At 32.6% G+C, this 13,612-nt stretch overlaps 2 protein-coding genes across 2 annotated transcripts; both read left to right on the plus strand.

Annotated features, from left to right (window-relative positions):
* Positions 1-438: 438 nt before the first annotated feature.
* Positions 439-3,930, plus strand: LOC145039903 (uncharacterized). The gene is made up of 2 exons (XM_078987903.1): positions 439-3,014; positions 3,111-3,930. Exons 1-2 carry the CDS (start codon positions 439-441, stop codon positions 3,928-3,930), a joined length of 3,396 nt encoding a protein of 1,131 aa, XP_078844029.1.
* Positions 3,931-5,635: 1,705 nt separating this feature from the next.
* On the plus strand, positions 5,636-7,710 carry LOC145038686 (uncharacterized). The gene is made up of 5 exons (XM_078986971.1): positions 5,636-5,882; positions 5,959-6,162; positions 6,265-6,357; positions 6,451-6,567; positions 7,170-7,710. The coding sequence occupies exons 1-5, from the start codon at positions 5,664-5,666 to the stop codon at positions 7,533-7,535; spliced, it is 999 nt and encodes a 332-aa protein (XP_078843097.1). The 5' UTR covers positions 5,636-5,663; the 3' UTR covers positions 7,536-7,710.
* The last annotated feature ends 5,902 nt before the right edge of the window (positions 7,711-13,612 follow it).

Raw genomic sequence — 13,612 nt, forward strand, 5'->3', positions numbered from 1 at the left:
CTTCATAATAAAAATACCAAAACTGCCCCTCTACATGCAAACCTTTTATTTCACCGAGTCTACCAAAATACCCTCGGATAAAATCCATGGCTAAACCGGATGCATAGCAATGTCATTACATTAGGAGTTGTACACTCCATATATATATATATATATATATATATATATATATATATATATATATATATATATATATATATACTAGTAGGAGACCCGCGCAATGCGGCGGCGATTGATAGTTTTGCAGTGGCGATTAGTGTTCTTGCAGCAAACTATTTTAGGATAAAAATAAAAGTATTTGATTACAATACAAAATTTGGTGAAACCGTCTAGGTTCTTTTGATGTTTCTTAACCAATAAACAATTTGGCTTCTAACTAGTAGATCTTTACTCTTTACTATAGTTTAATGTTTCTATTCACTTCAGGGTATGAGAGACATGGGAAATGTTAGAGATTGGATGTATTTACCTAGACGGTTACCTGAGTTTGAATCTGGTGTCATTGAATTTCTTAATGCCTCGTTTGCTAAGGTAGCAAAGGATGGTCAAATTTGTTGTCCTTGCAAACGATGTAAGAACCGCTATTGGTATCGAAGGGATAAAGTATTTGACCATTTAAAAGGGTATGGGTTTGTAGAAAACTACTATGTATGGGTTTTTCATGGAGAAAAATCCTCACAATCTATGTCTAATATCGCCATAGACGATGATGGAGCTGGTATGCATGACAATTTTGATGAATTATTGCATGATAGGTTTAGAGATGTGGCAGAAGAAATAAGTATGGTTCAAGAAGGCTTAAATGAAGAGGCCAAAATGTTCTATAAATTGGTGGAAGAAGGAAAGCAAGAGTTGTTCCCAGGTTGTAAAAATTTCACAAAGCTATCTTTCATCATCCGACTTTTTCTCTACAAGACGCTTCATGGGCTAAGTAATGTAGCATTTAATGATCTATTACAACTTTTTCAAGAGGTGATTCCTGAGGCAAAACTTCCTGCTAGTTTTACACAAGCTAAAAATATCATGAAGGATTTGGGGCTTGATTACAAAAAGATTCCTGCATGTCCGAATGATTGCATGCTATACTGGAAGGATCATGAAGAAGACGATACCTGCCACGTCTGTCATACCTCTAAGTGGAAACAAATGGATGAGAAACAAGCGAGCAAGCATGTCAATGAGCATTTCAAAAAATCTTCAAATATTCCTGCTAAGGTTGTGTGGCATTTTCCTTTAAAACCAAGGCTCCAAAGACTTTTCATGTGCTCTGAAACAGCTAAATATATGACGTGGCATGACAAAGGACGTCCTAATGATGGAAACTTACGACATCCTGCTGATGGGGAAAGCTGGAAGAAATTTGATTCTTTGTATCCTCAATTTGCAAAAGAAACTAGAAATGTAAGGTTAGGGTTATCAAGTGATGGATTTAATCCATTTCGAACAATGAGCATTGCTCATAGCACTTGGCCTGTGGTATTAGTTAACTATAATTTACCTCCATGGATGTCACTGAAACCCGAATACTTTATGTTGTCTTTGTTAATTCCTGGACCTGACTCACCAGGTAATAACATTGATGTTTATTTGCAACCTTTAATTGAGGAGCTGAAAGAATTATGGGTTGATGGGTTAGAGACATATGATAAATATAAAGATGAAACCTTTAGAATGTATGCAACCTTAACATGGACAATTAGTGATTTTCCAGCTTATTCCATGTTGTCAGGGTGGAAAACTAAAGGAAAATTCGCATGTCCATGTTGTAATCATGAAACCAGTTCACTCCAACTGAAGCATAGTAAGAAGACATGCTATATGGATCATCGCAGGTTTCTAGATGCTCTACATCCATGGCGACGTAATAAAAGTGCTTTCAATGGTAAAACTGAAAAAAGACCTTATCCAAAACCCCTATCAGGAGATGCAGCTTTGAGAGAGTTGTCTAGCTTTCAAAATATATTTGGGAAGACACAAAAGAAAAAAAATGATAGTAATTGCCCATGGAAAAAGAGGTCAATATTTTTTGAATTGCCCTATTGGAAATTTATTGAATGCCGACATAATCTTGACCCAATGCATATCGAAAAAAATCTAACTGATAATGTGGTAGGGACAGTGTTGGATATTAGTGGAAAGTCAAAGGATCATGTAAAAGCTCGATTTGACCTTTTGGAGTTAGGCATTAAAGAACGACTTCAACCAGAACTTTCTGAAGATGGTGAGAATGTTATATTCCACAACGCATGTTTTTCAATGTCATCAAAGGAGAAAGCAATTTTTTGTCGTGTTTTGAAGGAAGCAAAGTTGCCTTATGGATGTGCATCTAATATTGCCCGATGTGTTAATTCTTCAGAAAAGAAATTTTCGGGTTACAAGAGTCATGATGCTCATATCTTTTTGCATTACTTGCTTCAAGTTGCAGTGAGAAAATCATTACCAAAGCATGTTGCAATCCCATTGATTAGGTTGGGTGGTTTTTTTCGTAGTTTGTGTAGCAAGGTAATTAGGCCCGAGGAACTTGACAGATTACAATTAGAAATAACTCAAATATTGTGTGAATTTGAGAAAATATTTGTGCCAACGTTTTTTGACATAATGGTGCACTTACCTATCCACTTAGTAAACGAAGTTAGACTTGGAGGACCTGTTCAATATAGATGGATGTATTTTATGGAAAGATACCTATGTAAGTTGAAGTCATATGTGCGAAATAAGAGTCGTCCAGAGGGATCCATAGCAGAAGGATATTTGATTGAAGAATGTTTGACTTTTTGCTCACGCTATATGCATGATGGAGTAAAAACAAGACTTAATAGGGGTTCAAAAGATGTCGATGATATGGATGAAGAACATGAGTCTGGTGGACCAATATTTGTCAATAAGGGTCATCCTATTGGAGGTAAAAAGCGAAGAAAAGGGAAGCTTATAACTTTAGATCTTATTTTAAGGGAACAAGCACATCGTTATGCCTTATTCAATTCTGATTGTGCACAAGTTGATGAATATATCAAGTAAGTAATCAATTTATAGCATCTCATTTCTTCAAATTAAATGTATGATAAAACTTAATTCACATTTAATTTTCTTTTTTCTACGTGATGATGCAGTGAGCATAAAGTTTATATTGACACCCAACCACAGAAAAGTCGATGGGCACGCGCCCAAAACCATAGTAATGAATTCGCCAACTGGTTAAAGGAGAAAGTTAAAAGTAATAATGTTCCAGATCATATTTTTTGGCTTGCTAAGGGTCCTAGTCCTACTTCAAAGAGATATCACGGGTATTATGTCAATGGATATAGGTTTCATACCAAATCACGAGATGCTAAATGCCAGACTCAAAATAGTGGTGTTTCTATTACGGCTATAACTCCTAGCTTTGCAAGTTCTAGAGACAAAAATCCAGCTATGGGGAATGTTGACTACTATGGTAGAATTTTGGATATACTTGAACTCGACTATTGGTCGCAGTTCAAAGTTGTTTTGTTTCGTTGTGAGTGGTACCAAGTAGAGAAAGATGATTATGGATTAACATGTGTTAATTTTAATAAGTTTTGCTCTTCAGACGATCCTTTTGTCATGCCTTCCCAAGTAAACCAGGTGTTCTACGTAGCAGACCCTATAGAAGACTTTTTGCATTATGTTCTCAATAGGGTTCCTAGAGATATCTATGACCTCAAAGATGAAAGCAGTGAAACTATTGGTGACTCGTATTGGTCCGAGCCTAATGAGGATGGGTTAAATTCTTTTGCACAAGTTGGTGAACATGAGATTCAATTGTCAAGACATGATATGCCTCCTCTTGTAGTTGATGCAAATACAAATTTAGATGGGGCTGATGAAGCTAATAGTGACAGTGGAGGCGATTCTGATTATGACGATACATTATGGGATTGGATGGAAGCAGAAGAAGACGAGGCTCATTGAGATACTGACAATAATATTAATATTTACTTTTCTTTTACATTTTTGTAATAAGATAGTTTAATTCTTTAAACTTTTTGTGTTTACCTAAATTATTTCATGTCATTTTATGCATTGAATAATAAGCAAGTGATAATAAGTCACTACTTTGTGAAAGTTTAGGTTTGAAGGTAACTGAAAAACAAAGTTTTTTTTTCTACATTTGATAGATTTTATTTTATAATGTGATGTTTATCTTTGTGGAATAATTTTCATGTCTTTTATTTTTACCTTTTTTTAGATTTTAAATTAGAGGTGCATGTGTGGTTGTTTTGCAGGTTCCTTTCGATTCAGTTTAATCGTAAGTACTGGAGTTGCATTGTGCCTTATTTGTCAGCTTCTTGTTTCTTTTTTTATTTAATTTTATGATTGTAGGAAAAAAATTACATGTAAGTGATACTACAATGCTATTATTATGTATTTTGAACTTAAATTGATAATGTCACTTTTGAGCAGGCCGATAATGGGAAAACAAAACAAGCAAGATCAAAGTGCACAAAAAGAAATGAATGATTATGAGAAGAATAGACTTTTGAGGATAAAAGAAAACCAAGCAAGACTAAAAGATTTGGGAGTTAAAAGCATTGCAAATTCTTTGACAAGTTTGGTAGAAAGTCAAAAACCAAAGAAAAAACAAGTGAAACCAACGTATATCGGTGCTAGAGATTCAGACTATATTCCTGATTTGGGTGATGATATTGATGGAGATTACCACGAAGTTGCTAGAAGTGTTCAAGTATCCAAAAAGGTAATCATATTAGCAAATCTGTAATTGTTTTATTTTGATGTTGATATTTAATAATGAAAAGTAAATTTGTTACAGCAACATCGTCCACAATATATTGCACCAATGTCCATGAATAGACTTGCTAATTTAACAAGGCAACGTCGGGTGATTGCTCCAAATGTCTCGAATAAGTATCCATTGGTTTCGAATGCAACTAAAGAAAAACAATCTAGATCAAAGACTAGTATGGGTGACTTAATCTTGAGGAATAAAGGACCGCAAAGGGAAAGAGAGGTATTCAAACAAAATGCGGAAAAGCATAATTGTATCATAAGTGGAGCAACGAGACAATTGGCTCTTGTTGATGAGGATGAGGATGATGAGATATCTCAAGGTAGTATCTTGTCAATCTAAATGTTTATTTAATTAATGAGAAATAACAAAGTCACCTCATAAAACTACATGTTATATTAATTTACGTTTCTACGATTTTTGATGTTATTGCAGCTGATATGGAGCAATTTGGTTTGAAAGATAATGTTAATGAAGGACGTCTTGCGCAATGTGAAGGTACTTTCGTTTAGTTTAATGAATATTTCATTTTTTGTTATATTTTTTTGTAATTGCTATTTATTATTGCTGTTATATTTACTCCTTAATTAGAAGATGATGTTGATCAAAATGATGACCATGAAGACATGGACCATTTGAACTATGCAAATATTGAAAATGAGATTGAAGTTGATGATAGCGATGACGATTTGGGAAATGAGGATGATGTACTTTTTGAAGAACAATTAGAAGAACCCCAATTAGAAAAGGAAACAGGTTCAACTTCACTACTTGATCATGCTTTTGGTATATATATATATATATATATATATATATATATATATATATATATATATATATATATATAATTCTATGTTGGAATGTAGTAATTTCTACACCCAAGAAAAGAGGACCAACAATGTTACATTCCGTTCACACACGAAATGTTAATCAACGTGAGGTTATTATATGTAATGAATATGGACAACCCGTTGGACCGATAATAGAGGGGAAGGATGTAGTAGGAAAATTCTCTCGGTTTTTGGGTACAATAGCTCGTACCCATAGTTATGCACCATTGACATGTACTTCATGGCACAAAGTTCCACATAAAGATAAGATATGGGAGTATGTATTGGTAAGTTTTTAGGTAGCTTTATTCTTCTATCCTTTTTTATTTTCCTTCCTTTTTACTAATTACTAATTTTTTTAAGGGAAAATATGATGTGCCCGATGATGCTAAAACTTGGGTTCTTAGGACAATTGGAAATTTGTATAAGGTATACAAATGTAGGTTCAAGAAAAAACACTTCTATCAATTTAAGGACAATAAAACAAGATGGAAGAATCGACCTGAATGCATTCCTCAAGAAGAGTTCTCAAAACTATTAGTGTTATGGAATAAAAAAGATGTGGCGGTAATTTCAAAAACATTTTCTTTATTACCAGTGTTTGTTAATATTTGATTTGTCTTTAGGTGTATTTGGTCAATGGAGTTTTATATATTAATGTGTGTGTAGAAACGTTGTTCGCGGGCAAAAGAAATACGCAAGTCTCTAAAAAATATGCACACGGCTGGTCCAAAAAGTTTTGCTAGAATTCGTGACGAAATGGTAATTAATGTCTTCTTTTTGCTTGTGATTTGTGTTTATATTTTCCCACATTTTGATACTTTCTTGTTGATATTTATGTTATCATGTGTATAGAAAAATGAAGATCCAAACAAGGAATTCCCAACTCTAAGTCAAATGTTTGAACGTACACGTAAAAGGACAGATGGGCATGTATATGTCGATACATATGATGACACGGCAAATAAAATTGTAAGTTTATATTTCAATTTTACAATAATTTTCCCTTTTAATAGTAAACTATCTTTTTAGACGTTAAATTGCAGTTTTTAGACATTAAATTGCAATTTTTTATATGTTAAAATATAATTTTCTATATGTTGAAATGCGGTTTTTTTAGATGTTAAAATGCAGTTTTTTGTTTACACATAAAAACAGTATTTTGATAGCAGATTTTTGGACATCAAATACTTGTCTTTTACAAAATAAAAAAAATTGTTTTCAATGCAGTTTTTTAGATGTTAAAATGCAATTTTTTTAGATGCTAAAATGCAGTTTTTTTTTTTACATAAAAGCACTATTTTGATAGCAGATTTTTGGACATCAAATAGCTGTCTTTTACACGAAAAAAAAATGTTTTAAGATGCAGTTTTTTTAGATGTTAAAATGCAGTTTTTTTTTACATAAAAACAGTCTTTTGATAGCAGATTTTTGGACATCAAATAGTTGTCATTTAAACAATAAAAAAGTTGTTCTTTTCTGCATTTAAATGCAATTTTTTTTACAATATTAACAACTTTTTAATGGTAGATGCTTTAGTAAAATTATCATATTCATTTTTAATAATCTTGTAGGAACAAATGAAGAAGTATGAACATCTAGAAGATGAAAGTGATGCCATAGATCCTTATATGATTGTGATGAAAAAAGAGAATGATGGATACCGTCGACTTTATGGTAGAGGCGTTACTAATAGATTGATAAAAAAAGTGGGTGGTGGTGATGCATCATACATGATTCCGACGGGACTTATGGAATCATTCAAAGCAAATGAAGTTGAAAGAAATGAGTTGATTGAAATGCGGAAAGAGATTCAAGAGGACCATGAAAAAAAGCAGGCCGAATTAAAAGCTATGCAAATAGATATTAAAAAACAGCAAGAAAACCTTGAAGCCATGATGCGAAAGTTAGCGGAACAACAACCTCGAGAAGGCCGATAGTTGCTAATATGATTTATCGTCTATGTTTAAGACACATCTAGAATGTTTTTAATTATTTTTTTGTGATTATAGTTGACAACTTTGTGTTGACTTTGATTTATGGTTATTATTTTGAATTTAGATATGTCAAAGGAGACCATAAAATTATATAATATATTTATGTTATTATTTTTAAGGTGAAATTTTAGTAGTAATTTATATTTGTAACAATGTAGTAAACATATGTGGCATCTATATGATTAGGAAAAAAAATATTGCATTGAAATTAGAAAACTCACAAAAACAAAGTTGCATTTGACTATAAACAAGGTTGCATTTTTTTCATTTAAAGACATAACAAAGGTTGCATATGCCATATAGAAAGGTTGCAATTCTTTACTAGAAAACATAATTAAGGTTGCATTTGATTATAAAAAAGTTGCATTTTCGTAACTACAATAGTTAAAAAAAGTTGCATCCAAGTGTAAAAAAGTTACATATGAGTATTAAAAAGGTTGCTTTTGCATAACACACGTTGCAATAAAAAAAGTTGCATTTAAAAAAGATTTGCAACTATCTCAAAAAAGGTTGCATTTTCGAAGAAAAAAGTTGCTTTAGATCTAATGCAACTTTACCTAATGCAACCTTTGGTAAAAGGTTGCTTTAGGTATTATGCAACTTTTACAAGGCCTAATGCAACCTTTTAGTGGGGTTGCATTAGCTTCATTTTGTTGTAGTGAATGTTCGTTGTTTAGTTTATACATGCATTACAACCATTTATAGTTTTTAAAGATAGAATGCTATTGTAATATAGTTTTGTATACGGGAGTTCCCTATAAAGTTCGTAAATCAAACATTATTCCACTTAATAAAAGTGTATAATAATCTTTATATATATAACACCCGATAGTAGTCGTGTGTTTTACTTGTAGCCCCCCCCCCCCCCCCCCCCCTTAGAAAGCATATGAAAGCGTTTAGAATATTTAAAAGGGTTAATTAAGGGGTATGAACTCACTTGATTGAAGTGGTTGATTTGAAGTAGTCGAGAGAAGAAATGAGCAGAACTTCGACAGGAAGAGTTGAAAACGGGGAAAAATCTCGGGAATCTCAGAAATCTCGGGAATCTCGGGAACACAAAACCTTACTTCGGGACTTGAAGGTGAAAACCGGGGCTTCGGGAGCTTAACCGCAGAGTTTCAGCACGAGAGATGGAAGAACGGAGCACCTAAACCCGGCACCCCAAGAGTTCTATTTATTGGGCTATTTCTGGTGTTCCACGTCGTGGCTAAGGTTGGCCACGTCGTGGGGAGCAAGCCTTATCCTCTTCCGTTGATTGGACGCTCTCAGTCACTTGCCGGGTCGCGGCCAAGCTGTGCCACATCGTGGGGGCCTAACAGCCTCGGATTTTGGACCCCGAACTTGTAAAATCCGTAACTTTCGCATACGAGCTCCGTTTTCGACGTTCATTATATGCACGCGTAGCTGAAAATGTTATCTACAACTCTCATTTAGACTTCATCGGCAAATTTTGACTTTATTTTTAATTATTTATTTTTAACGGGCCGGGACACGAAAAGTTCGTTAAAAATCCATAACTTCTTCATCTGGTGTCTGTTTTCATCAGACTTTTCGCCGTTGCGCTACAAATGTTGAGACCTTAGATTCTCATTTAGGTTGTTTTGGTCAAAAGGATCTCGAGCTCTATTTCGAGTTTTTAGCTGTCTACTACTATACCCGAATCTTGGAAAAATCATAACTTCCTCATACGAAGTCAGATTTGGACGTTCTTTTTATGTACGCTCACGGTTTGAGGTTATCTATAACTTTCATGTAGATACTTAAGGCTAAAAACTATTGTATTGAAACTTCGTGTTTTTCGTTTGATCGGTGTTGCCGGTTTTTTCGGAAATCTTAGAATGGTCATAACTTCTTCGTTATAACTCGATTTTTCGTGTTCTTAGTATTTCTATAAACCTTGACACATTATCTAGCATAATAGACATACTTATAGAGACTTTTACACATTTCATTTTTGAAGTTAATTTCATTTATTTCAAAAGTAGCTACAATACTTGACGTTTTAGGTCATTACAAAGAGTTGAAATATCGGGTTGTCACACGTAAGCTATCACTTTTCCACCCTGCATAAGAACACAACCTAACACTTGATTTGAAGCATCGCAATATACTACGAAGTCTTCCATTCCCTCTGGTAAGGATATCACTGAAGCACTACATATGGCTCGCCTCAAGGTTTGGAAAGCAGCTTCTTGTTTTTATGTCCAGTTAAAGGGTACGCCTTTTGTGTTAGAGTGGTGAGGGGCTTGCCTATCTTGGAAAAGTTCTGAATAAACCTTCGATAGTAGCCTGCAAGACCCAAGAATTGTCGGCAGACTCGATTCATGAGGTCCATAAACGTTGTGGCGACATTTGTTAAACCGAAGGGCATAACCATGAATTCGAAATGGTTGTATTGAGTTTGGAAAGATGTTTTTCGAATATCATCTTCCCGGACTCGGAGTTGATGATAACCGGATCTTAGATCTATTTTGGAGAAATAACTAGCTTCTTGAAGCTGGTCGAATAGATCATCGATTCGTGGGAGTGGATATCGATTTTTGATGGTGAGTTTGTTCAACTTCCGATAGTCAATGCAAATTCTGAAGGATCTGTCATTCTTCTTGACAAACAAGATCGGAGCTGTGCAGGGTGAGAAGTTTGGTCTGAAAAATCTTTTGTTCAGAAGTTTGCTTAATTTATTGGTCTTAAATGAACCTATGTAGAACGTAATCCTAACCTTTCATTTTAGAGATCAAAAAAAAATATTTTTAAAATGTAAAATAAATTAAATTTTTTGAAATTTTTTAACTAAAAATGTAAAATAAATGAAAAGTCATTTTAGCCTGGATTTTTCTTATTAGTTGAGATGAAATCTTGTACCAACATTATAAATCCTAAGTATGGCATAATATTATAGATCATATATAAATATTGAAAACTTTACATTGCCTAGTAAATAAAAATAACATGTGACACATTAATTATTTTTTACACTACTAGTTTAAAATTTTATCTTTCATTTGAGGTTGATGTGTGGCAATCTCACTAATTTTTTTCTATTAATTTAGTTTTTGAAATTCAAATAAATTAAAATATGTATTAAATTTGGAATTTGAAATTTAATATAAGTAATTTGAGATTTCATAATATACACGTTCGTTGTGTTTAACACCATTAAATAAGTAAACTAAAATTTAAGGATTTGTAATCAATTTAAATTTGTTAGAAATTAAATTTAAATTAAATTTTTAGGATTAAAAATTTTCATTAAAGAAAAAGACACACAAATCATGATAAGTGAATTGAAATAAATTATATTTTTACTTTTCATCAAATTTTTTGTATTTTATTATTATATTTTTTATAACTATTCTATAAAGATAAAAACATAATCATATAAATGTTTGGAATTGATTTGACGCAATTAATATTATTTGACATCTTAATAGAGAAATCTTGTACCAATATTATAAATCCTAGTATGGCACGTATATTACATATCACAAAATAAATATTGAAAAATATTTTATAAAGAAAAAAACATAATAGTATAAATGTTTGGAATTGATTTTTTGAGTGTGCGATGGATGACCAATTCCACATAATGATGAGGAATGACTTGAATTTGGTAAATAAATGTTTACCATGATTTCAAAGTCCGCAAATCGTATTATCCTTGACTTATGACTCATTCAAATATTCAAGTGTTAATTTATCATAATCTTTCCCCACCTTTCTAAAGGATGTCACGTCAAAATCAAATGCATTTTTTAACAATATCCAACTAGGAATTCTTAATAAAGGTTACTATAGAGTGGTCACTATATAGTATTCTATAAAACTCTAGTACCAAATATTTTGTACAATAAAATATCATAAGAAATCTCGCATTTGTAAAAGTGATAAATCATAATCTTATAAAATGATTCTTTTCCATGTACTAATTCTTTAATCTACATTAACAAATTTAATTTAGTTTGTTAATTTATATAATTACCGAAACACGACATGCATTTAATAATTGGAAAACTATAATATGTTGTTAAGAAATTATTTAAAAGAAAAAACGAAAAATGTCAAATCATCATTATATGTAACTAAATTACGGGTTAAATATGAGTTTAATTTAATGAATACTAGTTTTTGTCCATATTTATATAATAATATTTTTTCATAGATGTTTGATCATCAAACTTATTTGAAATGTTCATAAGAATGTAATATCATCAGTAATTACTAATAATATAACCTTATTATGAACATATCAAACACGTTTACCGGTCAAACGTGTATAAAAAAACATGATTTTGTAAATATTGATAAAAACTAAAGTTTGTTATCCATTTTGGTAATATGAGTTTATTCATGCCAAGTGCAAGTAGTAGTAAGACTCACTTGCTGATGTGACATGAAATCTGGCTTCCAGTCTTGGTGTGAGGTCTGGATCGTTGATCTGAAGTACAATACGACAACACTACATGAAATATCTGGGAGAACAACCTAGCCGATAACTAATTGGGGTTGAACTGGTCAGGCCTAAGGCTTAACCTAATTGTCTCTTGATCTAGTTAAATAAATAAAATATATTCTCCTCTATACGAAGGATCTCTCATTCACAAACATGAGTCTCCACTGTATGTATACACTCTTCTCATCATGATAATTCTTTCTATGTATGAGAATACCTAGGACACATTCTCTGATGGCAACTAGGAATAAAATTCCCTAATGACACCCAAATCAATATCATATCAATGAGCCTTGCAAACCTCCATAAAAGAATGTTATGACTATTTGTACTTAGCATAAAGAACCAATATTACCAAAATGGATAGTGAAGTTTGATTTTTTTATATATTTTGGTACTCATGTTTTTTTGTTTCATATTATATAACATGTAATACATTATTTTGAGTATGTCTAATAGATTTACTAGGTGAAACGTGTGAAAAACATGATTATCCAAATATAAACAAAAAAATTGAGAAAATTACATGAATCGTCCATTATCCAAATGCAAAAATGTACGTTCAGTCCTTATTTTCAAAAATTAATTCAGACCGTTGGTGTACAATTAAAATTTTACTTGGATCATCCCTCACTGATACAAAATGATTATTTTACCCTTATTAATTTATTTTTTATTTATTTATAATTTTTTTTTCTGATTATATTAAAAAGAAAAAGAAAAACCCACTGCCTATAACACTCCACAACCATTCCTTTAAATCTAGAAACAAGAAATATGAACCTTCATCACCAGTTGCTTCATCTACAATCATCTTTACTTTCCGAAAACCATCTTCGTCCACCTATACCACTGCCCTTGCAGGTACCTATAACATCTGGAAATCTAGGTATGTTATATTTATTTATTAAGTTTTTGGCAAAGGAACCTCCCTAGTACATTGGGCGTACGTGTATATATGCTTAGCATACGAGGGCGCGCATCATCAAGCATTTGGACCTTATTTGGACCTCCTATGCAGGCGTTTGTAGCCTGGATTGGAAACCCTAAATTTGAGGTCTTGTGTCCTATTGAAACACTCTTATAACCTTTGGACCTCATTTTTATTAGCCTCCATTACCTCTCAACGTCCCTAGAAACCTAATAGCCATTGGAAGTGAGTTTAAACTTACAGAGTCAAAAGGAAGCCATTTTTGGGTGTGTTTGCAAAGAGAAGAGTTTGTGGTGCAACCCTTAGACGTGGAAAAGCTTCTAGATCTAGCATATCCTTCATCTTAGGAAGCTCCTAGAGTTATAAAGTTCATACCTTGTTGATCTATTGTTTAATTCTCCTCTTGAGCTTGTTTTGGTCTTTTTGGTCCCTTTTGGAAGGTCTTGATGAGCCAAGACCATTTGAAATCCCGAAGCTTGTAGATCAAGATGTTTAGTGGACTATGTCTGCTTAAAGGTGCAAAATTTATTGTGTTTGTGACCTCGATGCAAGAATTACATCATTTATTAAGTTCTTTTGGGCTTTTGGGCTTCATTAAGCCATTCGTGTGCGTAAAGTTGGCAACTTTACGTGGTTAAC

Source organism: Lactuca saligna, chromosome 4 (genome assembly GCF_052625555.1).
Source record: "Lactuca saligna cultivar CGN05327 chromosome 4, ASM5262555v1, whole genome shotgun sequence".
Classification (NCBI taxonomy): Eukaryota; Viridiplantae; Streptophyta; class Magnoliopsida; order Asterales; family Asteraceae; genus Lactuca; species Lactuca saligna.